The sequence below is a fragment of the Lampetra fluviatilis genome, chromosome 2 (genome assembly GCF_964198595.1).
Source record: "Lampetra fluviatilis chromosome 2, kcLamFluv1.1, whole genome shotgun sequence".
Taxonomy (NCBI): Eukaryota; Metazoa; Chordata; class Hyperoartia; order Petromyzontiformes; family Petromyzontidae; genus Lampetra; species Lampetra fluviatilis.
This window is the reverse complement of record NC_136276.1, coordinates 30637508-30665158: the sequence shown is the minus strand read 5'-3', so window position 1 is coordinate 30665158 and position 27651 is coordinate 30637508. Positions and strand designations below refer to the sequence as shown.

General features: G+C 48.8%; 1 protein-coding gene across 1 annotated transcript in view; it reads right to left on the bottom strand.

Annotated features, from left to right (window-relative positions):
• Positions 1 to 27413, bottom strand: part of LOC144938418 (putative DBH-like monooxygenase protein 2) — a 49111-nt gene extending 21698 nt beyond the window's left edge. Inside the window, exons 1-7 of the mRNA XM_078866203.1 lie at positions 27129 to 27413; positions 26205 to 26351; positions 21665 to 21850; positions 4610 to 4693; positions 2092 to 2277; positions 913 to 1015; positions 44 to 234 (exon numbers count right to left, since the gene is read on the bottom strand). Of these exons, the coding sequence (XP_078722329.1) occupies positions 44 to 234; positions 913 to 1015; positions 2092 to 2277; positions 4610 to 4693; positions 21665 to 21850; positions 26205 to 26351; positions 27129 to 27413 (1182 nt within the window). The remainder of the gene's footprint in view (positions 1 to 43; positions 235 to 912; positions 1016 to 2091; positions 2278 to 4609; positions 4694 to 21664; positions 21851 to 26204; positions 26352 to 27128) is intronic.
• Between the last annotated feature and the right edge of the window lie 238 nt (positions 27414 to 27651).

Here is a 27651-nt window from a genome sequence, read left to right as displayed (position 1 = left end):
ACCAGTTAGTTGTCCACGCCTGGGCTGGCACCTAGCCCAGTACCTGCAAGGTGTCGTTGGAGTTGGCGGTGACGAAGCTGCCGGTGTTGCAGATGCCATAGCTCGTGTAGCTCGTCGTATTCGGGGGGATGAAGTGGTATATGTTTGGTAAAATGCCAGTCTCCAGTATCCCGGTGTCGTACTTGCGCAGGTTAGGTGTGTAGTACAAGCGAAGTCCTGAGCTGTCCCTCACACCTGTGTGTGTGTGTGTGCAACACCAGTGACGATTATCTGAACCAGTCCTGGGCCTCCCCCAGGTCGACTCAACCTCAAATGAGTACCTGGTGCAGTGTGTAAACATTGCCGCTTAAGAGACAAAGGCGGTCGGGTGTGGTGATGGCCACGCACCCCCTCGTGTACCTTGCCGGCCTTTATTGGTGCTCACTAACAGCCCTTGCCCCAAAAGTCTGTTAAGGCTCTTTGGGGGGTATTTGTCTTTGTGTGTGGTTGATGTGATGCATGTATCCATGTGTGCAAGTATTTGGACAAGTATGCATTTGTATATATATTTGTGCATCTCAAGATTCTATACATAAAAGATATGCAAAGGGACAATGTGGGGATGAGGGATTTAATTTATAATGCGAATAAGTAACTAAACAGAGGAACGTTTTGGAGGTTTTGGGGTATACATTTTGGAAATATTGTAAAGTTTATCATTACGTGTGTGTTCACCGAAGCAGCATTTTGATGACGTTATCATCCACACAGGCGTGCACGAAAAGATAAGTACATCTCGTGAAGAGACGAGTGTTACGGCTGCCTCATGTCTTCCTGGGGTCACCGCTGTACTTTTTTCCCCATAAGGTGCCATGCTCAAATGTCGGAATGTTCCGATTTGGTTGGGGAGGACAATAGATGTGAGTCACTCACCAGACACCATTTGTGGGTTGTTGTAGTGTATCTCCAGCATCACGACCTTCGGGTCTGCGTCCAAGCCCAGCGAGTATCCGGCATCAACGGGGTAGTCGAACGTCTGGAGAATATCGTTACAGTCATCCACAAGATCAGCAGCGGCGGTCGCAGCACCAACGTCAGCAGCAGCAATATCAGCGTTATAATGATGAACATCGGTGTAAACAATTGAACCCACCCCCTTGTCCTGCTACCACTTGTAATTGGTTACATTAAAAAAGTAAGACTTCAAGGCTACAAAGAGATAAAGTTATACATTTTTTTCTTGCAACGATTATGATTCTGATGATATTGGCGATTTATGGACTGATTTATTAGGGATGTAAAAATTCATTAGTGTATCGATTAGCATTGATGTTAAGGATACGTGTGTTGAATTGAGCGTGTAAGAATCCGCATTTTTGTTGTTCTATTTATGAAAATGATATGCTGTTCAATTACTTCTAAGTAAGCTGTACAAATGAGACAATATAGAAATACCACAAAAAAAATGGTAAAACATAAAAAATATATATATATTATTTGATCAAATTGTAGCCCTGAATTGTTTCTGTCAGTATATGCGCCTTTTTATGAATAAAAAGACCATGTAAATAAATGTGTATACTGAATCTCCACGCAAAAGTGAAATTTTTTGGAGTCAATCGGCGTGTAGTCCTTCCTATATGTCAACGTCTGATTTCCACTTTTCGCTCGCCCGCCCTGTTCTCTGTGCAAATGGCAATTCATTGAATAATCTCAAAAACAAGACCAAATCTAGGTTCACCATCAGGTGTCCCCCGCCCGCCGTCCCCCCTCCCAGGTCTCATTGGTATTTGGCTTTCAGTGGCTTGAGTACGGCTGGTTGATATGCGTGGGGTTGTCATTGCTCTTCCCCCTGTATTTTCTTACATTTCACTTTCCTTTTTCGACACTATCTGTGTTTCTCTTGTGTTATTTCAGCACTTTGAGATGTTGTGGCATTTAATTGCTCGAGACGCACGTCTTAATCCTAGCCATAGCAAGTTCAAGATTGCAAGTAAATATGGATAAAGGTAATAATTATTTCTGTCTTATCAGTTAAAAGAGTTAAAGGGTGATAGTCATCGTGATAATGAGGATGATCATCATCACGCATTGGTGTACACCTGTGCTCACCTCTCCGCCCACAGCCCATGCAGCCAGCACACTTAAGCACCTGGCGCTGGGGTGATTGGTTTCACCCATCGACGAGTAGCATTGAAAGGTTGTATTCATGTAGGACATATTCACGTTGGTCTCGCACACGTACACGATCATGTGGTGCACGAAATGCGTGTTCCCGGCCTGCACCAGCGGCTGCACCTGTGAATGAGAACACACAGACTCGAGAAGCCATCCCTGCATGGGTTGTTGTTTTTGTTGGCAGTTTACGTCTGGACTTGTTTGCTGGAGAGTTGTTAGCAGGGGTGGCGCAATGGTTACAACTAGTGCCACGCAGCAAGAAGGGCTTGGGTTCGATTCTCGACTCGGGCACCTCTCTGTGTGGAGTTTGTATGATGTCTCGTATCAGCACACACCACTCGTTTACTAATGGACTCTTGTCACACGTGCACAGCAGTACACGGCAGTGTTTTATCGGGACAACCGCTCTGTCTGCAGCGGTAAGAGCAACCTCATGGATTGCGTTGCCTATGTAGACTCACTTGTAATGAATCGCATGTATAAGTGTCCACTCTGTAGCATATAGGAACCTAAAAACACATTTTGCAAAGCTACGGGTAACTAGGTGCGTTTTATCATTCTTTAACAGAAGGAAATGGTGGACCGAGAAATTCAGCTATGGTGTTGTGACGTGGGTTATGTGTCTGATTACTATTGCAGATGTAGTGATATGGAATCGGTCACTACGGCATGTAGCGCTGGCTGCTGGCAAACAGGAGCTCGGCTGCCATGGCAACCAGAGGTCGCAAACGGGTTTTGATTCCTTACCCGTACCCGGCCGCACCAGGGTCGCAAACGGGTACCTGTACCCGGCCGTACCCGTACCCTACCTGTATCTGGCCGGGTACGGGTAGGGTACAGGTATCGGGTACCTGATTGTGATCTCTGGGATGAAGCCATGTTGCAGGTGCGGGTGGGTTAATTCTAGGAACTTGAATTGTGAGAAGAGACAAGACGTTGGGAAATGAGTGACAAACAGTTACTCACCAGTGACGCACGGCCTACCCGTACCCGTACCCGGCCGCACCAGGGTCGCAAACGGGTACCCGTACCCGTACCCGGCTGGGTACGGGTAGCCGGGTATCGGGTAGGGTACCCGGTTGCGACTTCTGATGGCAACCCTGTCCGCCAGAGGTATGGGGGTAGGCAGGAGGATGGGATGTGGGGAGAAGGGGATGGACGGGGTACGGGAGAAGCCCCGGAACCTTCTAGGGGGTTCTAGAAGGGGGGCGTAGCCAAGGGAGTGCGAGGCTGTGTTGGGGGGATATAAGGGGGACTCCGGGGAAGACTCGGGGTCATTGTTGGAGTGGACCCCTGGAACCCGTCGAAGTCAAGTCCCGTCAAGTCTCGTCAAGTAAAGTCCCGCCAAGTAAAGTCTCGTCAAGTCTTCTTTATCGACACATCGTCTTACCCTAGTCTCAGCGTTGTGGGTCAGGCAGCCCGTTGTTGTCCTGACCTTACTATAGTATTCTCAGCGCCGGCGAATGCTATAAATAAACACAGTGCCTCCTAATATAGTGTCTCTCCAGTCTGTCACTACACAGCTACTAAATTTACCCTTCTTAAGAGGACTTGAAATTAAGTTTTGCCGTTTCACAAACCCCTGGTGTTCAGCTGTTGTGGAGTCGCCCACCATCTCCGGAGTACAGAACACAACGCGGAGTCTCTTACTCATCTGCTGCTGCACTCTGATGTTGTAGGAGAAAACATTTATTAAAAAGTCGATTTAATTAAGTATAACGTGTTGTCTATATGTATTTAAAGTTGCGCATTTTGATGTGACGTCACATTTCTCAACCCCCCCCCCTCGTCACACATCGTCACAAATGTCTGACCCCCCCCCAGGTGCGTGACGTCATTTATGGACGGCCCATTACGTGCAGCGCCGTACATTTTGACTGCAGTATGGTGATTACATGAAGTGACTTTATTCAACACAGCAGCTTATTCTCTTGTATAGCTATTCAGTGCTAATGTAGGTGCCTGGTCCATCCAGGACCTATTGTGGAGTTTCATGTTATTTAAAACAATGTTATGATGCTGAAGTGTTCATTGTATTGATATTCCAAGTATTAGCAGATGCTGTATTTTGTGCTGTGTTTTTCCATCGGTTTTACCTCATTAAATACGTCGGAGTTGGATGTTCACCCTGGCTCTGAAAGTTTATTGAATGCGAGGTTGACTACTCGGATAGTTGTACAACGCAGCACACAGCGAGACCGAGACAATCGGTTTACACGGGGCCAGCTGGATATCTTTGATCATAATCTTTACGTAGACTGGAGCGGTGAACTCGGCCTGAAATTAGTACCTTGGTGCGGTGTGTAAACATAGCCACTCGGGAGTCAAAGAGGGCCGGAGGTGGTGCTGGCCACCCACCCCATTCATAGGTGCTCGCTAACAGCACTTGCCCCAACGGTCTCTTAAAGGCTATACAGGGGATCTTTGTCTTTGTGTGTGTAGGGAACCCTACCTTTACGATATGATGTTTCTTGGTCAGGTTGGGTAATTGCATAACATTGCACACGTAGTATGTTTCATCTGGAAGTATCAGGAACTGAAAGCACAAACACGTACTTTAAGACAACAAAAAACTCAACACATTGTCAATTACACATTCGTTTATACACAATTAAATTACTAAAGAGATAGCGCATTGTATTAAGAAATTAAATTGCCATTGATCAAGCAGGGATGATGAGGGGCGACACGGTGGTGAGATGTTAACTACCTCGCCTGGCATAAAAGAGGTCGTCGGTTCGATCATGACGTTAAAACCTGTATATTTATATTTGGAGTTTGCATTTTTCTCCGGGTCCTCTGGTTTTCCCCTTCACATTTATAAAACGTCTTTAGAGTATTTGGCTCCTACCAATTTTCCATGTGATAATCCACTTAGTTGAGCTATCATTTTTGATTCTGAAAAATAGCTATCTAGCTCAGGGGGCACTACCTGCTAAAATAAAAAATATATTTAAGTAGTTTTATGATCGTGGGTTGAGATTACCCAGACCAACGATCGGCTGCGATGTGGTCAACAGATGGCAGTACCGCCAGTGGAGCTTGTGAATCTGCTTGCGTGGTTCTGTTCTATCATTCCCTCGTGCATGGATTTTCTCCAATTCGATACCATGTCAACAACAAAAAACGGTCATTAAATACGAATCGCGAAAGGCCTTTCCATGGAGGCAAATATGTTAATCGAAAGGTTAAATGTTATGGCAAAACACACCATTATAGCGAACTGGAAAGAGCATTCTCCCCCAACACTGCAGGAATGGGCCAATAAACCACCAAACATGGAAAGCCCTTCACTACCTCTCCTCCAGTGGGCATTGATTATTAAGAGCATTCATTGGAGCATGAAGGCACTCCCCCCCCCTCTCCCCTTTTGTTTCTTCGCCGACAGGGGTATTATTAGAGATTATGAAGACACTAGGTCAGTGGCGGCTCCTGCAAAATCTCTCCGGGGGGCAAATGTCTGGATGATTTATAAGGATAAGGTCCACCCATGCAAAGGATAAATTAACAGCTTAAGCATGTAAAGGCAACTTCACTTCTTTAATATTAATGAAAAATAAAGTGACTCTTACAATACATCTTGTTTGTTTCTATACTCACTATTAATACAATCCACTCAAGTTTCTTTTATTAAAGATTCCACTAGGTGGCGACAAATAAAATTGTTGACTGAAACGTGCTTACGTATGATGACATAAGCACGTTAGTGCGAGCCCTCCCGGAAGCCATAGAGAATGCATTGCAGCGCCCCCTGTTAGAAAAAAAAACATCTTTGAATGTAAGTCTATGGGAACACTCTGGGCGATTCTCAGCCGGAGTGAAATCGCCCAAAAAGAGGCGGTTACTCCACAGAACGTGACATGACGCTGATTGGACTATATCCAGAGGCACAGTGACGGCTAGCGTGACTCTGTGGTTGAATGACATTGGTGGTGCGTCGCCCAATCGCCCTAATGAAGAAACCGCCCCTGCACTAGGTGGGTTGTCGAGTTTATTTAAACATTTTTATTCAAAACATGCGGTTTAGACAGGTTTCCATTGCACTTTAATCTGCAATGTGTGTTGTGGTGGTGGTGTAAACCCCATTTAATATTCGCTGTGTTGTGTACCCGAATCATCTTGTTAATAGGAAAATAAATGGATATATCACAGCACTGTCACACGAATGTTGTCATCTTCCTGCTGGGACACCACTGTGGTGAGATAAATTCACTCGCACGGGTTTATTTCTACGCACTTTAATTGAACTTGCCAGTGTTGTCTGTTTATATTCTTTAGAATCTTTGACGCTTCATATATCTTCGGATCGACGAAGCCTAATGAGCTGACATTTTCTACACAGACTTTGCCTCCTCACGTGACAATTCAATATTTCATTTAAAAAAACAATCCAGGTCCTGCCTATTATGATCCTATTCGTATTAACAATATTTTACTCATTATTAGTTCTGTATTTGACTATTTAATAATCCTATATTTTACAAATTAATAATCCTAAATTTGACTAATTAATAATGCTACATTTGACTAATTAATGCTACATTTTACCAATTAATAATCCTACATTTTACTAATGAATAATCCTACACCCCCCCGACACCTTTTGAAATCACGAATGTTCTCGCCCACCCACGACTGCAAACGTCTGAATCTTCGCTTAAAGCTTTCGTGACTGCAGAAATTCATATTTTTTGCAAGCGAAAAGCAGACCGCGACGTGATATCCATTACATTAATGCGTGTGCAATTTGTAAGGGCACAGTGACACAACATTTCATTTTAAGGCTATAATCCCTTGACGTCCTTTTTTTATTACACGCTTTCTATTAACTCACTCTGTTGTCGTCGCCATATCCTCAAATCTTGTAACTCAATTTTAACCCACTTCCCAATGTGGTATCGACTGCAAACTTGGTATACTTATGTCATACTGATGACAATACTATATTCTATCATTAAAAAATTAAAACCATATTTTGTTATGTTATGTTTCGGCTTGGGTCTAATTGTATTGGTTTAGCCATGTTTGTTTGTTGTAGTACAGAGTTAGACTGATGGCCTTAATCCAAGTTGTCTTGTGGTTGTTGTTGTTTGACTTGCATTCCACTGGGATTTTTGCACACAGCGTTGGTGTACGGTGTTTTTTTCTGCAATATTTTGCTGTCTTTTCTTGGATTTTCTGTTTGCACTTAGTCACATATTCACTTTAAGATGTTTTTTGTTCATGTTTTAGTTTTTTGTTTGTTGCGGTTGCACCCGATTCAAGAGCCGAATGGCTCACAGGGCTATACCTAATAAATGAACTTGAACTTGTCCACGGTCAACTGACGTTGGCTGTAAATCACCACGGCCCCTTACGTTATGGCAAGCTTCGGGGCCACTTCCTGGAGTCGTGGAGTTCTGCCATTACTCGTACGGTACATTTCATTAAAGCGTGTTTAAAAAAAAGTATTTTTATATGTTACTTATTACTTCTATGTCTCAATAGCGTTAAGGAGATAGTGTAACATGAGGTTTCTGCCTTTGTAATGAGGGTTGTAAGTTGACGCCGAGGAGGGGGGAGGAGGCGCCTCGCCCCCCATGTGGAGTGACGTCATCCGCTAATTATTATTAATGGCGGGGGTGTCCATTAGGAGGACGTCACCTTATAATGATGATTAATGAGGGGGGCTGTTTGATGTGGAGGGACGTCACCTGCTCATGATTATTAATGGGGGATGGTGCTCCATGTGGAGTGACGTCACCTGTTAATGAGGGGGGGGGGGGTCCATGTGGAGGACTAACCTGTTCATGAATATTAATGAGGGGGGCTGGTCGATGTGGAATGACGTCACGAGCGTTAAGGACATTCCTGGGTGATTTAGGAGGTATTAGAATTTCGGCAGCGTACGGCCGCCTTATTCCAAGCTGCAGAGAGGGCGTCTCAGTGCACTGCGCCATGCACACCAGCCCACTGATGTCCCCATGTATACAGTAGTCATTTCTAGTCAGTAGATACTACTGTAGTCAGTAGATACTACTGACTTGTATGTAGGTTGTGTAGGCATATATAGTCAGTAGATACTACTATAGTCAGTAGATACTACTGACTATTGTATGTAGGTTGTGTAGGTATATATAGTCAGTAGATACTACTGACTATTGTATGTAGGTTGTGTAGGTATATATAGTCAGTAGATACTACTGTAGTCAGTAGATATTACTGACTTGTATGTAGGTTGTGTAGGCATATATAGTCAGTAGATACTACTGACTATTGTATGTAGGTTGTGTAGGCATATATAGTCAGTAGATATTACTGACTTGTATGTAGGTTGTGTAGGCATATATAGTCAGTAGATACTAGTGACTATTGTATGTAGGTTTTGTAGGCATATATAGTCAGTAGATACTAGTGACTTGTATATAGGTATATGCCTACAGACTACATTTCTTTTTGGGGGGGTGAAATTTTTGTTTGGGGGTCGACAATTTTTGGAAACCTGTTGGATAAACTTGTTACCCTCACATCTGGGGGGTGGGGCACACTTTCTTCAACTTTTTTTTGATTCAGGCCTTCTGAAAGGCTCTTATAATTTAGTTGACGGACAAACGGAACGCCGGGCTTTCATAATACTGTAGAATAATTTGAATCAATTCAACAATTTTGCGTGTTTTTTGGGGGAGAAATACACATTTTTTGAGTAGTTGTTAGTGTCTGATTGTCGATAACAATTGCTAAAAATCATGGGTTAATTATTATGTTCATTGAAAACATTTTCCTGACGAAGACACGCTTCATGAACTAGTGAATAAATAAAATAAGTAGAACTTTGCTAGCAGCCAACCAATGATCAATGAGTATGACGGTGAGCTTGTTGCACAACTGGCTCAGTTTAACTCGCACAGACGCACTAATGACTAATGTGTCAAGTCATTGCGGAAATTTTCATTTGGAATGTAAACACCATTGCACAACGCATTTTTTGTTCACATGCGACGCCGCGTGACAGCGTCTCAACCTTGCAGTTATTGTGCGCACGTGTTATGAGACACTGTTAAAGGCATTTACGCTTATTATCTGATTGTGAAAAGTTCAAAAAATGTCGCACCTAATTTGCATGAAAAGTATTTGGATGTAGCTTCCCCAAAGTTTTGGAACCACCTCTAGTTTTGTCTCTTGGTATTTCCAGCCTGCTGTCTCTTCTCTGTGCTCATTTAAACTGACGATTCACACCACTGATGTCCTCTACCCCCCCCCCCCCCATGTGTGCAGGTTCCACTGACTCTATTGTATGTAGGGTGTATAGGCATATATAGTCAATATACTAGTGACGTGTATGTAGGTTGTGTAGGTATATATAGTCAGTCAATACTACTGACTAATGTATATAGGGTGTGTAGGTATATGCCTACAGACTACATTTCTTTTTGGGGGGGTGAAATTTTTGTTTGGGGGGCGACATTTTTTGGAAACCTGTTGGATAAACTTTTTACCCTCACATCTGGGGGGTGGGGCCCACTTTCTTCAACTTTTTGATTCAGGCCTTCTGAAAGGCTCTCATAATTTAGTTGACGGACAAACGGAACGCCGGGCTTTTATAATACTTTAGAATAATTTGAATCAATTAGTCAACAATTTTGCGTGTTTTTTGGGGGAGAAATACACATTTTTTGAGTAGTTGTTAGTGTCTGATTGTCGATAACAATTGCTAAAAATCATAGGTTCATTATTATATTCATTGAAAACATTTTCCTGACGAAGACACGCTTCATGAACTAGTGAATAAATAAGTACAACTTTGCTAGCAGCCAACCAATGATCAATGCGTATGACGGTGAACTTGTTGCACAACTGGCTCAGTTTAACTCGCACAGACGCACGAATGTGTCAAGTCATTGCGAAAATCTTCATTTGGAATGTGAAAACCATTGCACAACGCATTTTTTGTTCACATGCGACGCCGCGTGACAGCGTCTCAACCTTGCAGTTATTGTGCGCACGTGTTATGAGACACTGTTAAAGGCATTTACGCTTAAATCTTAATTTTAGAACTTTCGTGACTGCAGGAATTATTATTTGTTTCTTTCGGTTAAGTCACGTCTAAAGATAAAATAATAAATTAAATTAAATAATAGAATACGACGTTTCGATTGCAACACAAGCAATCATCATCAGGTATAATGAAATAGCGACATAAAATCTAACCAGAAAACTATAGACAGACATATTAGCAGACAGATATCACCAAGATAGATAGCGAGAGCAACACAGGTAACAGAGAGGGGTGATCGTCTCTGTGTGGTGGCCTTAAATAGACAGAGGGGGGGGGGGGCGGAGGCAGAGAGAGGGAGGAGGGTTAGAGAAAAAATTAGCATATCAATGAGTGGTCAACAGACGTGGTGCTGCGAATGCGATGGCACGGCAAGCAAGCCTGAAAATCAGGAGAAGGACACACTAAAATTAAATAACCTAGTAAAATATCGAAATGTAATGTAATACAACACAGAGGGTCGGTCAACACACAATTAACGCATAGCCTGGTTGATTACGTATTTCAAAGATTGCTAAGTTAGAATTTAAGTGTGAACAATCTAAAGAGAGGACACAGGCAGAGAAAACAAGTCGCCAGAGAGAGAGAAAAAAGATAAGCTTAAAACTTCCCCGTAGAAGTGGTTCAATCTTAATTTTAGAACTTTCGTGACTGCAGGAATTATTATTTGTTTCTTTCGGTTAAGTCACGTCTAAAGATAAAATAATAAATTAAATTAAATAATAGAATACGACGTTTCGATTGCAACACAAGCAATCATCATCAGGTATAATGAAATAGCGACATAAAATCTAACCAGAAAACTATAGACAGACATATTAGCAGACAGATATCACCAAGATAGATAGCGAGAGCAACACAGGTAACAGAGAGGGGTGATCGTCTCTGTGTGGTGGCCTTAAATAGACAGAGGGGGGGGGGGCGGAGGCAGAGAGAGGGAGGAGGGTTAGAGAAAAAATTAGCATATCAATGAGTGGTCAACAGACGTGGTGCTGCGAATGCGATGGCACGGCAAGCAAGCCTGAAAATCAGGAGAAGGACACACTAAAATTAAATAACCTAGTAAAATATCGAAATGTAATGTAATACAACACAGAGGGTCGGTCAACACACAATTAACGCATAGCCTGGTTGATTACGTATTTCAAAGATTGCTAAGTTAGAATTTAAGTGTGAACAATCTAAAGAGAGGACACAGGCAGAGAAAACAAGTCGCCAGAGAGAGAGAAAAAAGATAAGCTTAAAACTTCCCCGTAGAAGTGGTTCAATCTTAATTTTAGAACTTTCGTGACTGCAGGAATTATTATTTGTTTCTTTCGGTTAAGTCACGTCTAAAGATAAAATAATAAATTAAATTCTAACTTAGCAATCTTTGAAATACGTAATCAACCAGGCTATGCGTTAATTGTGTGTTGACCGACCCTCTGTGTTGTATTACATTACATTTCGATATTTTACTAGGTTATTTAATTTTAGTGTGTCCTTCTCCTGATTTTCAGGCTTGCTTGCCGTGCCATCGCATTCGCAGCACCACGTCTGTTGACCACTCATTGATATGCTAATTTTTTCTCTAACCCTCCTCCCTCTCTCTGCCTCCGCCCCCCCTCTGTCTATTTAAGGCCACCACACAGAGACGATCACCCCTCTCTGTTACCTGTGTTGCTCTCGCTATCTATCTTGGTGATATCTGTCTGCTAATATGTCTGTCTATAGTTTTCTGGTTAGATTTTATGTCGCTATTTCATTATACCTGATGATGATTGCTTGTGTTGCAATCGAAACGTCGTATTCTATTATTTAATTTAATTTATTATTTTATCTTTAGACGTGACTTAACCGAAAGAAACAAATAATAATTCCTGCAGTCACGAAAGTTCTAAAATTAAGATTGAACCACTTCTACGGGGAAGTTTTAAGCTTATCTTTTTTCTCTCTCTCTGGCGACTTGTTTTCTCTGCCTGTGTCCTCTCTTTAGATTGTTCACACTTAAATTCTAACTTAGCAATCTTTGAAATACGTAATCAACCAGGCTATGCGTTAATTGTGTGTTGACCGACCCTCTGTGTTGTATTACATTACATTTCGATATTTTACTAGGTTATTTAATTTTAGTGTGTCCTTCTCCTGATTTTCAGGCTTGCTTGCCGTGCCATCGCATTCGCAGCACCACGTCTGTTGACCACTCATTGATATGCTAATTTTTTCTCTAACCCTCCTCCCTCTCTCTGCCTCCGCCCCCCCCCCCCTCTGTCTATTTAAGGCCACCACACAGAGACGATCACCCCTCTCTGTTACCTGTGTTGCTCTCGCTATCTATCTTGGTGATATCTGTCTGCTAATATGTCTGTCTATAGTTTTCTGGTTAGATTTTATGTCGCTATTTCATTATACCTGATGATGATTGCTTGTGTTGCAATCGAAACGTCGTATTCTATTATTTAATTTAATTTATTATTTTATCTTTAGACGTGACTTAACCGAAAGAAACAAATAATAATTCCTGCAGTCACGAAAGTTCTAAAATTAAGATTGAACCACTTCTACGGGGAAGTTTTAAGCTTATCTTTTTTCTCTCTCTCTGGCGACTTGTTTTCTCTGCCTGTGTCCTCTCTTTAGATTGTTCACACTTAAATTCTAACTTAGCAATCTTTGAAATACGTAATCAACCAGGCTATGCGTTAATTGTGTGTTGACCGACCCTCTGTGTTGTATTACATTACATTTCGATATTTTACTAGGTTATTTAATTTTAGTGTGTCCTTCTCCTGATTTTCAGGCTTGCTTGCCGTGCCATCGCATTCGCAGCACCACGTCTGTTGACCACTCATTGATATGCTAATTTTTTCTCTAACCCTCCTCCCTCTCTCTGCCTCCGCCCCCCCCCCCCCCTCTGTCTATTTAAGGCCACCACACAGAGACGATCACCCCTCTCTGTTACCTGTGTAGTGGTGATACGCGCTGGGTGTATATGTCGTGTGCCAGCGCGTATGTACGGGTGTGTGTGTGGTGACGCGCGCTGACGGGGAGGAGCAGGCGTCAGTGCGCGGGTGGGGGTAGTGCTGCTGATTGGCTGTGTGCCGGTGACGCGCCCAGAGGGAGTGATCGGGTAGCAGCGCGGTGTGATTGGTCGGGGAGTGGAAACACGCGCTGAGCGGAACCGGATCGTAGGGATAGCGCGTGGGGATTGGGTAACTGAGGAGCGGTGCCGACGTTGAGGTCCGCATCCGCTCCGTCTCCCGGGAAGAAGGGGTATATAAGGTGATGCACAGAGGAGCAGGGGCGGAAGTGGAACCATCTAAGAATGAAGACGAAGGTGCAGAGATAGAGCCCGGAGAGGAGAGTAATGGAGAGTAGAGGAGAGTAAGGTATAAGTGTGTAGCCAGCGAGAGAGAACGGTCTACACGAGCTGAGTAAGGTATAAGTGTGTAGCCAGCGAGAGAGAACGGTCTACACGAGCTGAGTAATGTATAGTGTGTAGCCAGCGAGAGAGAACGGTCTACACGAGCTGAGTAATGTATAGTGTGTAGCCAGCGAGAGAGAACGGTCTACACGAGCCGAGTATGCATACGGTGTAGCCAGCGAGAGAGAAAGGTCTACACGAGCCGAGTATGCATACGGTGTAGCCAGAGAGGAGTGTAGCCGAGGCGCGGAGTCTACACGAGGCACAGAGAGCCGGCAGCACAGAATCCAGAGTCAAGAGAAGCGCATTGTGAAGAAGAGAGGCCACGCGTTGTATTGTTACAAGTCAAGATTTAATAAAAGAAGTGTGTTCCCGTCAAGGAGTTTCCTGCCGTCATTTTCCAATACTTCATCTGGCGTCAGAAGTGAAACGGGCTTCCAAGTATGGAGACGAGGAAGACCCGTAGGACCCACGGGATTGACCGCGAGGAAGACCTGGACGACTCGGGGCCGCTGGTGGCGGGGGGTGAGGAAGAGGACTTGCCCACGCTGCAGGGTCCGTCGACGGCGCCGGCCGAGCGACCGGGGACAGACGCCGGGCTTCGTGAGGCGCACTCCCGACTGGCGGAGCTGCTGCTCGCCGCCGCGTCCATCTTGGCGGAGATCAGCTCGTCGGGAGGAGCGGGGACGGTGGGGGACATTTTACAAGGTCGCCCCGCAGATTCCCGCCAAAACGAATGGGGGATTCCCGCCATTGCGCCTGGGCCTACTTTTGGCGGGAACGGCGAGCGCCACGTGGTGGTGGGTTCCCAAGCGCGCGCATCGACGTCATCAGCGCGCGAGGGGGTCCGCCATCTTACGTCTGCTGCTGGAGCCGCCATCTTAGACACCGACGGACAGGCGGAGAGGAACCACGAGGCGGATGACTTCATTTTTCAGCAGCGCCTGCCCACGTTGTCAGCCTTCAAGGCGGAAGGCGGAGACTGGGGCCAATTTCAGCGAAGGTTTTTGGCCCATCAAGAGATGTCAGCGTGGTCCGATGCTACGGCGCTGCGGGCATTGCCCGCCATGCTGGACGACGATGCGCTCGCGGCCTTCAGGGCTGCACGGAAGTCAGACCGCTCCACGCTGAAGGATGCGCTGGGGTTGTTGGCCAGGGTCTACGGGCCTCCCTCTACGTGCCGCCATCAGTTCTACGCAAGACGGAAAGCGGCCACGGAGACCGCGCTGGCCTATCGCACGGCGTTGCTGGCTCTTGCTGATGCTGCGTTCCCTCGGATGGACGAGGAGGGCCAAGACGCGATGGTTTTGGAGCAGCTGCTCAAGTTGGCGCAGGACCTGGGGGTCCCTATCAACACAGCTGACGAGATTGATATTTCTTCTTTGAGAGTCGCCACGAGTATTCAAGCGCACGAGGCCCTACAACGGAAGCAAGGCGTTGGTTGCAACGCTGCTGTCGTCGCAGCCCCGGGTTTGGTGGTCGCCGAACCCCAAGTCGTCAGCCCACGAGAGGAGGCGTTCGCCACGGGACGACCAGGGGACTGGAGGCCGGGGGCCCGGTCGCCTCTGCGATCGGGCCGAAAGTCGGAGCAACCAAGATCTACTCCGACCCTCGTCACGTGCTATAACTGCGGCCTCCGGGGCCACGTGGCGTCCGGGTGCCGCGCTCCGCGGCAGCGCGCCATGGGAGCTCGGCTGGACGACGACCGAGAGCCCAAGTCATCTCTACAATCCCCGGCAAGTCGCGGCACCTCACACGCTCGGCCTGTTTATTCGGCACACATGGGACGCCGCGTTGCGGCGGAGGAGGGCCGGTTAAGGTTCGGGGATTCGGTTCGGCGAGGGGGGTTCGGCCGGGACCAGGGAGACATTGAATGGGCGGAATTAGGGCATAGAATTGTGGCTGCTTCGGCGGGTTCGTCCGTTGTTACGGGATCTATTGATGGGGTTGAGATTAGGGTGTTAGTGGACACGGGGGCATCGGCAACTATTATATCGGACCTCATTTATAATATTCTTCCGGTCCAATGTCGTCCGCTGCTTCCAGTGGATGTGCCATTTTACGCCGCTAATGGGGGATCGTTGGGCATTATCGGTCAGGTTAGGGCGTCCATTTGCATTGGAGATATCAAATTGTCGGGACCCGTTTTCGTTTCGTCTTCTTTGGCAGTTCCGTGTCTTTTGGGCACTGACTTTTTGGCTAAAATGCCCATTAAAATTCTTATCGATCAACGATGCATTGAACTGCCATCGGGTCGCCGGATTTCATTTTTGACGGGCCCTACTGACATTCGGACGGCGTGCGCTACGATACAAGCGGTGGCGACGCAGACAGTGCAAGTGCCCCCGGGTTCACAGATGTTGATTCCCCTCCGGTTGCGGAAACCATGGGTGAGGGAGGCTTCGGGACAGAGTATGCTTTTGGGTCCTTCTAACAAGGCTGTCGGGGGTCTTGATTTATCGGTGGCTCACACTTTGGTGCGGGCTGACAGGGATCCGTTTGTGATGGTTTTGAACGCGGGGTCGCGACCAGCTGTCATTCCGCAGGGCACCGTGCTGGCTCACGCGGCGCAGGTCCCTGGGGATGATGGGTTGGTTGCGCAGGTGGGCTCGAGCCCCGCGCGGAACGTTGAGCCAAGGGAAGACCTTGAGTGGGTCCATTCGTTATGTGCCGCCTCGGACGATTTGTCGGCGGCGCAGTTGGGTGCGCTGCGCGAGTTGCTCATTGAATTCTCTGATGTATTCAGTAAACATAAGTATGACATTGGGTGCACGGATTTGTTGCACCATCACATTGAAACGGGCGATGCGGCGCCGGTCAGGCTAAATCCCTTCCGACTGAGTCCCGTGGAGAAGGAACATGTTCAGTCGGCTGTTAACGATATGCTAGAAGCCGATATTATTTCGCCCTCCTCTAGCCCGTGGGGAGCGCCTATTGTGCTGGTTAAGAAGCAGGACGGGTCCCTGTGATTCTGCGTTGATTTCCGTCGCCTGAATAAGATCTCTGTGGCTGACGCGTATCCGCTCCCCAGGATGGATGAGTCCCTCGATGCATTGTCTGGTGCGCGATATTTTTCGACTCTTGATTTGTTATCGGGGTTTTGGCAGTTGCCGCTCGACGAAGAGTCGAAACCTAAGACAGCATTTCGGACTCCAGGGGGGCTGTTCCAGTTTAACCGGTTACCCATGGGACTTCACTCCTCTCCAGCGACGTTTCAGCGACTTATGGAGCTGGTTTTGTCGGGCTTGCAGTGGGATACATGCTTGATTTATATGGACGATGTCATTGTTTTCAGTAAAACGTTTGAGGAACACCTCCGGCGATTGAGAGGGGTGTTCTTGCGAATGCGATCGGCTAAGTTGAAATTTAAACCGGCCAAATGTCACCTCCTTCGTAGGTCCGTTAGATACTTGGGTCACATTGTCGATTCTTCGGGGATCTCCACCGATCCCGCGAAGACGGATTGTGTCGGTTCGTGGCCGACACCTACGTCCGTTTCCGACGTGCGTAGTTTCATCGGGTTTGCTTCTTATTATCGGCGGTTCGTTGAGCACTTCGCCACTATTGCAAAACCCTTGCACGCTCTAACGGCGAAGGGAGTGAAGTTCAAATGGGGACCGGAGGAGGAGGCCGCGTTTCGCTCCCTCCGGGACGCCTTGGTGGGTGCCCCACCCTTGTGTTATCCCGATTTTGCCAGTCCCTTTTTGCTGGACACGGATGCTAGCAACACGGGCATTGGGGGGGTGCTATCCCAAGTCGTTGGGGGTGTCGAAAGAGTTGTCGCCTACGGTAGTAGGGTGTTGTCTCCGGCGGAGCAGCGCTACTGTGTCACCCGTCGCGAGCTGCTTGCCATTGTTTTTTTTGTGCAGCAGTTTGGGCCATATCTTTATGGTCGTCACTTTACAGTCCGAACGGACCACGCGGCGCTACAGTATTCATTGAGGGTCGCCCAGCCCTCGGGCCAGTTGTCGCGTTGGTTGGAAGTCCTCCAGGACTATCAGTTTACGACTACGTACCGTAAGGGGTTGCGACACACGAATGCCGATTGCTTGTCGCGGTTGTTGCCTTGTGATGAATGCGCGTGTTTGTCGGGATCGGCGCGCTGTAAACCGACGCTTGCGGGGGAGATGGGGGCACTGGCTGCGACAGCGGGCGCACCGATCGGGGATGATTCCACTGCCTCTCAGGGTCGGGACTCGCTGCTCTCGCTGTCGCTCAGCGAATGGGCCCGCCTCCAGATGGCGGACAGCTCGCTGCTAGCATTGCGCCGCAAGGTTGGGGGTCCCGAGGGGGACCAGGAGCGTACCGGCTCCTATGTACTTGAGCGGGGCGTGTTATTGAAATGGGACAGTTTGTCCCGGCGGAACGCACTCGTGGTGCCTTCCGCTGTGAGGGGGAGGGTTGTCTTGGCGGCACACGAACGCCTCTTGCACTTGGGAGTTAACAAGACGCTTGCCCTGCTTCAGCGTGACTATTACTGGCCGGGAATGGGAAGTGATGTGGTGCATATTCTGAAGGGGTGCGTTGAGTGCGCCAGGCGTAAACCACCGGCCGTGGCAGCTAATCCACCGCTGCAATCTATTCAGGTCTCGCGTACCAACGAGCTCGTTGCACTCGATATTTTGGGGCCCTTCCCAGTCACGCCGAGAGGGAATAAATATTTGTTAGTGGGGGTCGAATACTTTACCCGATGGCCTATGGCGTGGCCTCTCGCTAACCAGTCGGCAGCGGCTGTGACGGATGCCTTCGTCCAGGGCTATGTCCTGGACAAGGGGGCTCCCGAACGCCTGCTGACCGACCAAGGTAAAAAATTTTCGAGTAAATTGTTGCAAGAGGTGTGCGATCTGTTGGGTACCAAGAAGGTGCGTACCTCCCCGTACCACCCGCAGACTGACGGGATGGTGGAGAGACTCCACAAAACCTTGACTTCCATGCTGTGCCAGCAGGTGTGCGAGGCACATGTAGATTGGGACCTGCAGGTCCCGGGAGTCCTTGCCGCGTATAGAATGGCCCCCCATGCAGCTACGGGGTTTTCCCCATTCTATTTGATGTACGGTCGGGAAGCTGACCCGCCAATAGAAACGCAACTTGGCCTGTCCGCTCCACGAACTAATTCTAATTTGGCAGAACATATTAAGTTTAATATTCACAAGCTGACAGAGGCGAGGGAGGCCGCGCGGCTTAATTCGCGGGCTCGCCAAATTGCTAATGAATGGTTGCGGGCACGGAAGGTGTCCATGCACGAATGGAAACCAGGTGACAGGGCCTGGCTGCATTGCCCTCAGGCACCCTTGGCTACGTCGCCTAAATTGTTGAGACCGTGGAGGGGACCCGTGGAGGTCGTGCGCGTTGCACGGCCCCAGTGCGTTCAGATAAAGTGGGGAAAGCGCCGGTGGTACGTTCACCCCTCCCGACTGAAACCGTTCTCGCCTCCATATGGCCTCCCCTTGTGTCGTGATGGCCGGGCGTGTGACGTGACCGGCGACCCAGAGGGGGAAATGTCTCTGCCTGATCCACACGTATTTTCGCCTGATCTGCTCCCAGGTGTCTCGGAACTGACAGCTGCCGATCACCGGCGGCCGGATCTCCGCGGCGGGGCCGGCCCTTTCAGGCCCGTTCCGCGCCGTCTGGAGCAGCCGGAACCGCCGGACGGTCGTCAGTGTCCCGCCCCATACGATGGACCAGCCAGACGGACTCGCGCCAGGTCGTGCTACTTTGCATGACCTGCCTCGTGAGGAGTCGGGGCAGTTGGAGCGCCTCGTCACTGCGTGTAGTCGCAGGGACGTGGGGCGCGTTCGTTTCGAATTTGCTCGTATCGTGTTATTGTTGACTTTTCGGGTTCATTGTCAATCTGTACATAGTTATTCTTGTTGTTGTTGGTGTTGTGTTATGTTACGGGGCACACTCGGGGGGTTACGGGGTTTTTTTTTGTTAGTTGTCGTTTTATCGTCGCGGTTGGTTGTTGTTAGCAGCCGGGCCGGCTGCGAGCTATGTGGGAGGGGGTGATGTAGTGGTGATACGCGCTGGGTGTATATGTCGTGTGCCAGCGCGTATGTACGGGTGTGTGTGTGGTGACGCGCGCTGACGGGGAGGAGCAGGCGTCAGTGCGCGGGTGGGGGTAGTGCTGCTGATTGGCTGTGTGCCGGTGACGCGCCCAGAGGGAGTGATCGGGTAGCAGCGCGGTGTGATTGGTCGGGGAGTGGAAACACGCGCTGAGCGGAACCGGATCGTAGGGATAGCGCGTGGGGATTGGGTAACTGAGGAGCGGTGCCGACGTTGAGGTCCGCATCCGCTCCGTCTCCCGGGAAGAAGGGGTATATAAGGTGATGCACAGAGGAGCAGGGGCGGAAGTGGAACCATCTAAGAATGAAGACGAAGGTGCAGAGATAGAGCCCGGAGAGGAGAGTAATGGAGAGTAGAGGAGAGTAAGGTATAAGTGTGTAGCCAGCGAGAGAGAACGGTCTACACGAGCTGAGTAAGGTATAAGTGTGTAGCCAGCGAGAGAGAACGGTCTACACGAGCTGAGTAATGTATAGTGTGTAGCCAGCGAGAGAGAACGGTCTACACGAGCCGAGTATGCATACGGTGTAGCCAGCGAGAGAGAACGGTCTACACGAGCCGAGTATGCATACGGTGTAGCCAGAGAGGAGTGTAGCCGAGGCGCGGAGTCTACACGAGGCACAGAGAGCCGGCAGCACAGAATCCAGAGTCAAGAGAAGCGCATTGTGAAGAAGAGAGGCCACGCGTTGTATTGTTACAAGTCAAGATTTAATAAAAGAAGTGTGTTCCCGTCAAGGAGTTTCCTGCCGTCATTTTCCAATACTTCACCTGTGTTGCTCTCGCTATCTATCTTGGTGATATCTGTCTGCTAATATGTCTGTCTATAGTTTTCTGGTTAGATTTTATGTCGCTATTTCATTATACCTGATGATGATTGCTTGTGTTGCGATCGAAACGTCGTATTCTATTATTTAATTTAATTTATTATTTTATCTTTAGACGTGACTTAACCGAAAGAAACAAATAAGCATTTACGCTTATTATCTGATTGTGAAAAGTTCAAAAAATTTCGCACCGAATTTGAATGAAAAGTGCTTGAATGTAGCTGCCCCAAAGTTTTGGAACCACCTCTAGTTTTGTCTCTTGGTATTTCCAACCTGCTGTCTTCTCTGTGCTCATTTAAACTGACGATTCACATCACTGATGTCCTCTATCACCCCCCCCCCCCCAATGTGTGCAGGTTCCACTGACTATTGTATGTAGGGTGTATAGGCACCCTACACTGACTTGTATAATTGTATGTAGGATGTGTTGGCATATATCGAGTCAGTAGATACTACTAAATTTGAAGTGTGAATATAATTGATTACATAATAACTTTTTTTGGTATCTGTATTGGTGGAATGCCTTGGTGTGGTCGCCCTCTGAAAAAGGGGAGCTTCTTTTCTCAATCGGCTTTACTCGGGAAATACCCTTCTCATTCTGATAAAACTAAACTAAAACTAAACAATTATTTTACCAGGTAAGGCCCACTGAGCTATATAGTTATTTTTCAGAAGCGACCTGGCCACAGACGATAGCTCAACGAAGTGGATTTTCACGTGGACATGTAAAGCAGCCAAATACTATAAACGCATGACTCTGTCGAGGGAAAAACTATAGGACCCGGAGAAAAGTCCACACGACCACGGGCAGAAGATGCAAACCCAAAATATATCACAGAATGGCGCGCACACCTGCGATGCGGTTGTGTGTACTTTTAAATGTGCCAGGGTTTAGTAGGTCAAGCAGGGAACATCGTACGTGACAGCCCCAAACACAGTCGGTGTAATGGCAGTACAGCAAGGAGGTTGTCAATGCAATCTACTGAACAAACATTGGAGTGTCAATCCCGCACCCCTGAAGGATCTGATTCCCGACCAGTTGATTACAACAATCCAATGCAACCGGATTTACGGAGGCCCTTCGGAGTTACACAAGATGTATCCGACGCCGATATATATTTTATCACAATTATCATCATCATCTGTAATTCATCATCAATCCACACAAGCGAAGGCTGCCCGTCGCCTCACCTGGCTCTGCACCGCGTCGAACGTGGAGTAGTTCTGTGGCAGGGGCTGCTCGGTAGGAAATCCCTGCCTCAGGAGCTGGATGCTCTTGGAGCCCCGCGTGACCGCGCTGTGGTATGGGACGTCGGGCATGTTCTCGCTCTTCGGGTCGTCTGTGCTGTAGGCCCAGATCAGGCGCACCGTGTCCTCCTGTGGGTCGGCCATGCGCACGCGCATTGTGTCGGAGTAGCATGGGGAGCCGTGGTGTCGCGGTTAAGCGCTACGAAACGCCGGCGGCACGAGTTAAACTTGTCACCCACCAGTTACGATTATCTAAACCGGTCATGGGGCCCTCCTCTGGGTTGACTCAGCCTTAAATGAGCACCTGGTGCGGTGCGTAAACTTTGCCACTGGGGGAGAAAAAGCCGTCCGGGCGTTATGTTGGCCACCCACCCCCTCGTGTGCCGTTCCAGCCTTCAGAGGTGCTCGCTCACAGCACTTGCCCCAACAGTCTATTAAGATTATGCTGGAGGATCTTTGTCTTTGTGTGCATGCACACATATGTGTGTGTGTGTACACGTGCCCAGCAAAACAACCCCCTACCACCTCGTGGTGCCGGACGGGCAACGCTGTCGTGGGCAATGCCTTGGGGGTAGGGCCAATTCAGATTGTCCTTTCCCCTCATGGCGTTTGTAGCCGCCACAGCGGCCAAATGGGGCTCTGGATAGGTGCGAGGGGCTGGTAACCCCTCCACCTTGAATTAACTACCACTAAACTACGAGGTAAATATTTATTAAGTTTGTTTCAGTTTCATTTATTAGGTGTAGCCCTGTGAGCCATTCGGCTCTTGAATCGGGTGCAATCGCAACAAACAAAAAACATAAACATGAACAATAAAACATCTTAAATGACTATGCGCAAACAGAAAAATCCAGGAAAAAACAGCAAAATATTCCAGAAAAAGCACCGTACACCAAAGCTGTGTGCAAAAATCCCAGTGGGATGCAAGTCAAACAACAACAAGCACAAGACAACTTAGATTAAAGCCATCAGTCCCGGGGGGACAGGCATCTATGACGTCTCCTGGCCAAACCCCATTTGGCAGAGCCAGGAGACTGAATCCTTACCCTCGGGGCTCCTCCAGAAGCATCAAAAAACCACTGTGTATGGCCACGTGGAATGTTCGAACGCTCACTGCGGAGGAGAGTCTGCCACTCCTCTGTCGGGAGCTGGACTGGTACCGCCTTGATTTCTGTGGTATTCAGGAGGTCCGGTGGACCGACTCTGGCTCCTGCCACCATGAGGGGTGGACAGTCCTCTACTCGGTGCAGAAGACTGACAAACAACAGGGTGTGGCTCTTCTTTTGAATAAAATAATGAAGGGGGCGTGGGTGAGTGGTGGTGAGGTGTGGGAAGCTGTTAACCCCAGGCTAATTTGGGCTCGCCTTCCCATCAACCAGAGGCGAGGAGTGGTGGTTACTTTTGCCCCCACTGAACACGAACATCCGTGGAGGGATGCAGGCAAGGCCGATGAGTTAGATGCCTTCTACGACGTCCTGTAGCAGGTGCTGGCTAAAGTGGCCCCTCGGGATAGAGTCATCTTGTTGGGTGACTTCAATGCATGAGTTGGTCATGATGCTGGCACCTGGTTTGGAGTAATTGGAAGGCATGGGCCGGATCAGCTCAATAACAACGATAGGAGGCTGCTAGATTTTTGTGCAAGCCATGGGCATCGGCGCATCCACACCACATCATGGATGCATGCCGGGTCCAAGCAAGAACATCTGCTGGACTACGTAGTGACAGAACAGCGGATGCGGACCCATGTCCTTGACACCAGGACCGACCGTGGAGCTGATCTTCCCACTGACCATCGACTTGTCATTTGTAAGATGCGCCTGCCATTCTTCCACTCCGGTGGTGGGTGTACACCCAGGACCCCATTCAAACCCTTAGTGGTATGGTCTCAGCTAGCTGATGAAAGTTGCAAGCGAGAATTTCATCATCGCTTGTGGCTGGGGTTGGCATCGTCCCCGACTCCTCCTGATGTCGAGGGGACATGGGTGAGGTTTAGGACTGTGGCTCATGCAGCTGCAATTGCTGCTTTGGGTACATGGTCCAGACCTCCCCAGAGACCCTGGCTGACAGAGGAGGCGTTCAAGCTGGCTGAGAAAAAGCGATAGGCCCACTCTCATAGGCTACAGCATCCCACGTCAGAGAATGAGAAGGCTTACCGCAGCCTTCACTCGGAGGTTTGGAGAGCCGTGAGGCGCTGCAAGGATGGGTGGTGGTTGCGGGTTGCTGAGGAGATGGAGTCTGCCTCAGTGGCCCGCAATCACAAATCGTTCTTTAACTCCATCAAAAAAGTAACCTGTAGCACCACACCTATTACCATCTGTCGGGGAAAGAACGGTGATCCAATCTCCGACCCCCAGGAACATGTTTGCAGATTAGCTGAGCATTTCTGTGAGGTCCTGGGGGAGGGGAAATCCCTCACCCAGGAAAACAACGTGGGACAAAGTGGGGATTACCCTGCCGTTGCTGCGGTGCCTCAAATATTGGAAGAAGTCACCCGCTGTGAGTGGCTGGCTGAGGTGCCATCTGTGGAGGAAGTACTGAGGACGATCCAGAGTCTGAGACCAGGAAAGGCACCGGCAGAGATGATCTGCCAAGCGAAATGCTGAGGGAGGGTGGCATTTGTGCACAGACTGTCCTACATGACATCATAACAACAGTCTGGACCACTGGACGTGTTCTGCAGGATTGGAAAGATGCCCTGGTGGTCCCCCTCTTTAAGAAGGGGGACCGCACAGACTGTAACAACCTCAGGGGCATCTCACTCATCAGTGTGCCGGTAAAGGTCTTGGCAAGGATTATTCAACATCGCCTTGCTTGGCACACTAAAGAGAGGCTTGCGGAGCCCGAATGTGGTTTCAGGAAAGGGCGGGCCTGCACAGATGCCATATTTTCTGTCCGTCTGCTACAGCAGAGGTATAGGGAATAGGGAAGACCTACAGCTCTGCTTAATTGACCTGGTGAGGCCTACAATACCATCAGTAGGCCTGGGCTCTGGGTTGTTCTTCGTGCTTTCGGAGTCCCTGACCCTCTGCTCACGATCATTAAGCACCTTCATGATGGTGAGCGGGCCCGGGTAAAACTACGTGGCCGGGAGTCAGAGCCTTTCCCTGCACACCTTGGGGTGCGACAGGGATGTCCTCTGGCTCCCACATTATTTAACATCTATTTTGACCGCGTAGTTCGTGAAGCCTTAAATAGCTGTACTGGGGGAATTTCCATTTGGTACAGATATATTGGGAGGCTGATCGACGCCCGGGTTTCGATCAAGGGATGGCTCCCTATTGGTCAACCACGTTATGTATGCCGATGATTTGGTAATAGCTGCTCATTCAGAAGAGGAGTTGGAGACGCTGCTGCTGAGACTGGAGCGTGCCACTAAGAGGTGGGGCCCTACCATCAGCCCCACCAAAACTAAGCACCTGCCTGGGTATTTTGTACCATCGGACACTCCACCCCCACAACTCCCAATCGGTGATGGGGCAGTAGCGGAGAGAGTGGAGAGTTTCCCATTCCTGGGCAGTGTGCTTATGCCCGGCTCCTGTTTAACAGCAGAGGTCTCACTCCGAATCAGTCGAGCGGCAATATCTTTTCATCAGTTGCGTAACGCTGTGTGGAAGCTACCTGGTCTGTTGCTCCGCACGAAGCTTCAGGTCTTCTCGGCCACAGTCATTCCCTCCCTTGTCTACGCTTGCGAAACGTGGATACCCCTAATGGAGCATCTTTGCCGGTTGTAAACATTTAGGCTGGCCTACCTACGATTCCTCCTGGATTTAACCAGGCTGGATTGTGTGAGGAGCTCACAAATCCTTAAAAGATCTGGGCAAAGTCCCATCGGTGAGCTCCTCCGGCAGGCAAGGCTGTGTTGGCTGGGTCATGTAGCCCGCATGCCCAGCCACCGCATGCCTAAACAGCTTTTGTTCGGCCGGATCGAGGGGGCTAAACGGACGCGGCACTGGCTAGAGAAGAGATGGAGTAATGTGATACAGGAGGACGTGGAGCTGAGTGGACTTGCCGATGACTGGCACCAGCGGTGTCAAGATCGGCCTCTGTGGAGGAGGCTCGTGAAGGACGCTACTGGACATTTGGAGGCAGTCGCCCTCCAACAACAACGGAGGGCGGAGGAGCGACGCTCACAACAACGAGCGGAGCGCCGGGTGGCTTAAGCACAGCAAGTTGGTACAGTAGGGGGCACAGGTGGTGCATTAGCCAGTCGTCTCAGTCAGTTGACCCGTGGCATCTGCGTCTGCCCCGTGACCTCGTGCCAGCGGGCGTTCGACACCTCACATGGCCTCAAGGTGCACTTAGCCTGGCACAAGCGTCGTGGTGACGTCACCGCCAATTAGTGGCGAATGGCGGTTGTTGTACACGTGTGTTTGTGTGTACAGGTGTGTATTTGTGTGTACACTTGTGTGTGTGTACACGTGTGTGTATGCACGTGTGTGTATACTCGTGTTTGTGTGTACACGTGTGTGTGTGCAACACGCACGGTGATGTCCCTGTCGTTGGCGTCGCACGTGAGCAGCGCGCGCACCACGCGCATGACCGTGTGGGTGCCGTTCTCGCTGAGCCCCACGAGTTTGTAGTCCTGACTTGCGTCCCGCACCAGCTTCCGCTCCCCCTCGATGTGTGCGTCCTGATCGCCCGAGAAGGGGGGGAGAAGGAGGTGAAGATGGCAGGGACAAGGATTCGAAATTAGGACGAGATGATATTTAATGCTTAACACCCCTAATAATACTTTAAAGCATGTTTGCCAGGTTCGTGGGAGTAGGGTTGAGAAATACAGACTCACACACGTGTACACATGTCTACACACACACACACAAATACCCCCCTTATACCCTTAACAGACTGTTGGGGCAAGTGCTGTTAGCGAGCACCTAAGAAGGCCGGCACGGCACACGAGAGGGTGGGTGGCCAACACCACGCCCGGCCGCCTTTGTCTCCCCAGTGGTGATGTTTACACTCCACACCAGGTACTCATTTGAGGCTTATTCGACCTAGAGGAGGCCCATGAACGGTTCACGTGATCGTCATTGGTGTTGTCCATGCGCAGGAATCGAACTCGGGTCCCCGGGTTCATAGCGCAGTGCGCAAACTCCTATACTACCGCTCCCTACACACACACACGTGTACATACACATCTATACCAGCAGTATCGCAATCATGATGTGATACATATGTTGGTGACTATAATAATTACGAAGGTGATTGTGACGATGATAATGCTGATTATAATGATGATGGATGTGTGATCTTGATAACGATCATGATGATTTTTGTTATATATATTTTAAAAATCAACATCGCGACAATCACTGAGCATAAATCATGCATGGTGCTCAATGATTTTAGTGATTGCGTCCTGACACCGTGACCAAAAATCGAAGCCACATCGTTGCCTGTCACTCACCACGAGGTGGGTAGCGGCTGCGCTGTCCACCCATCCGATCACCACGTCAGAGCCGGCCATCATCCCCGTGGAGCTCAGACCCAGCCCGACCCAGCCCCGGGTGCGAACCCGAGCTTCCAGTACGATCTGGTCGCTGTCGAACTCCCACGAGATGTCGAAGTCGCCAGGAGCCAGAACCGCGCTCAACGTGAGATTGGTCGTGGCGTTCAAAGCACAGGACACCTTCATCACCCCCACCACCAACATCATCACCACCACCACCGGTGCCATCATCTTCACTGACATCGTCAACACGTGGTGATGCACTGCCAGTGAAGAAGGACGTGAGGCATTTATAAGATCGGGGGCGGTGGTAGCGGAGACAGACGAGGAAGTTGGGGTCACGGAGGACTAGGGGCGGTTACATATTTGGTGTTCAAACGCACGCCAGAAGGTCATGCACATTTAGTTGGGTATAGTATTGCGGAACAATTGCTGAAATCCAAATGCATTTAAATGCATAGATAACATATGTATAGCATAT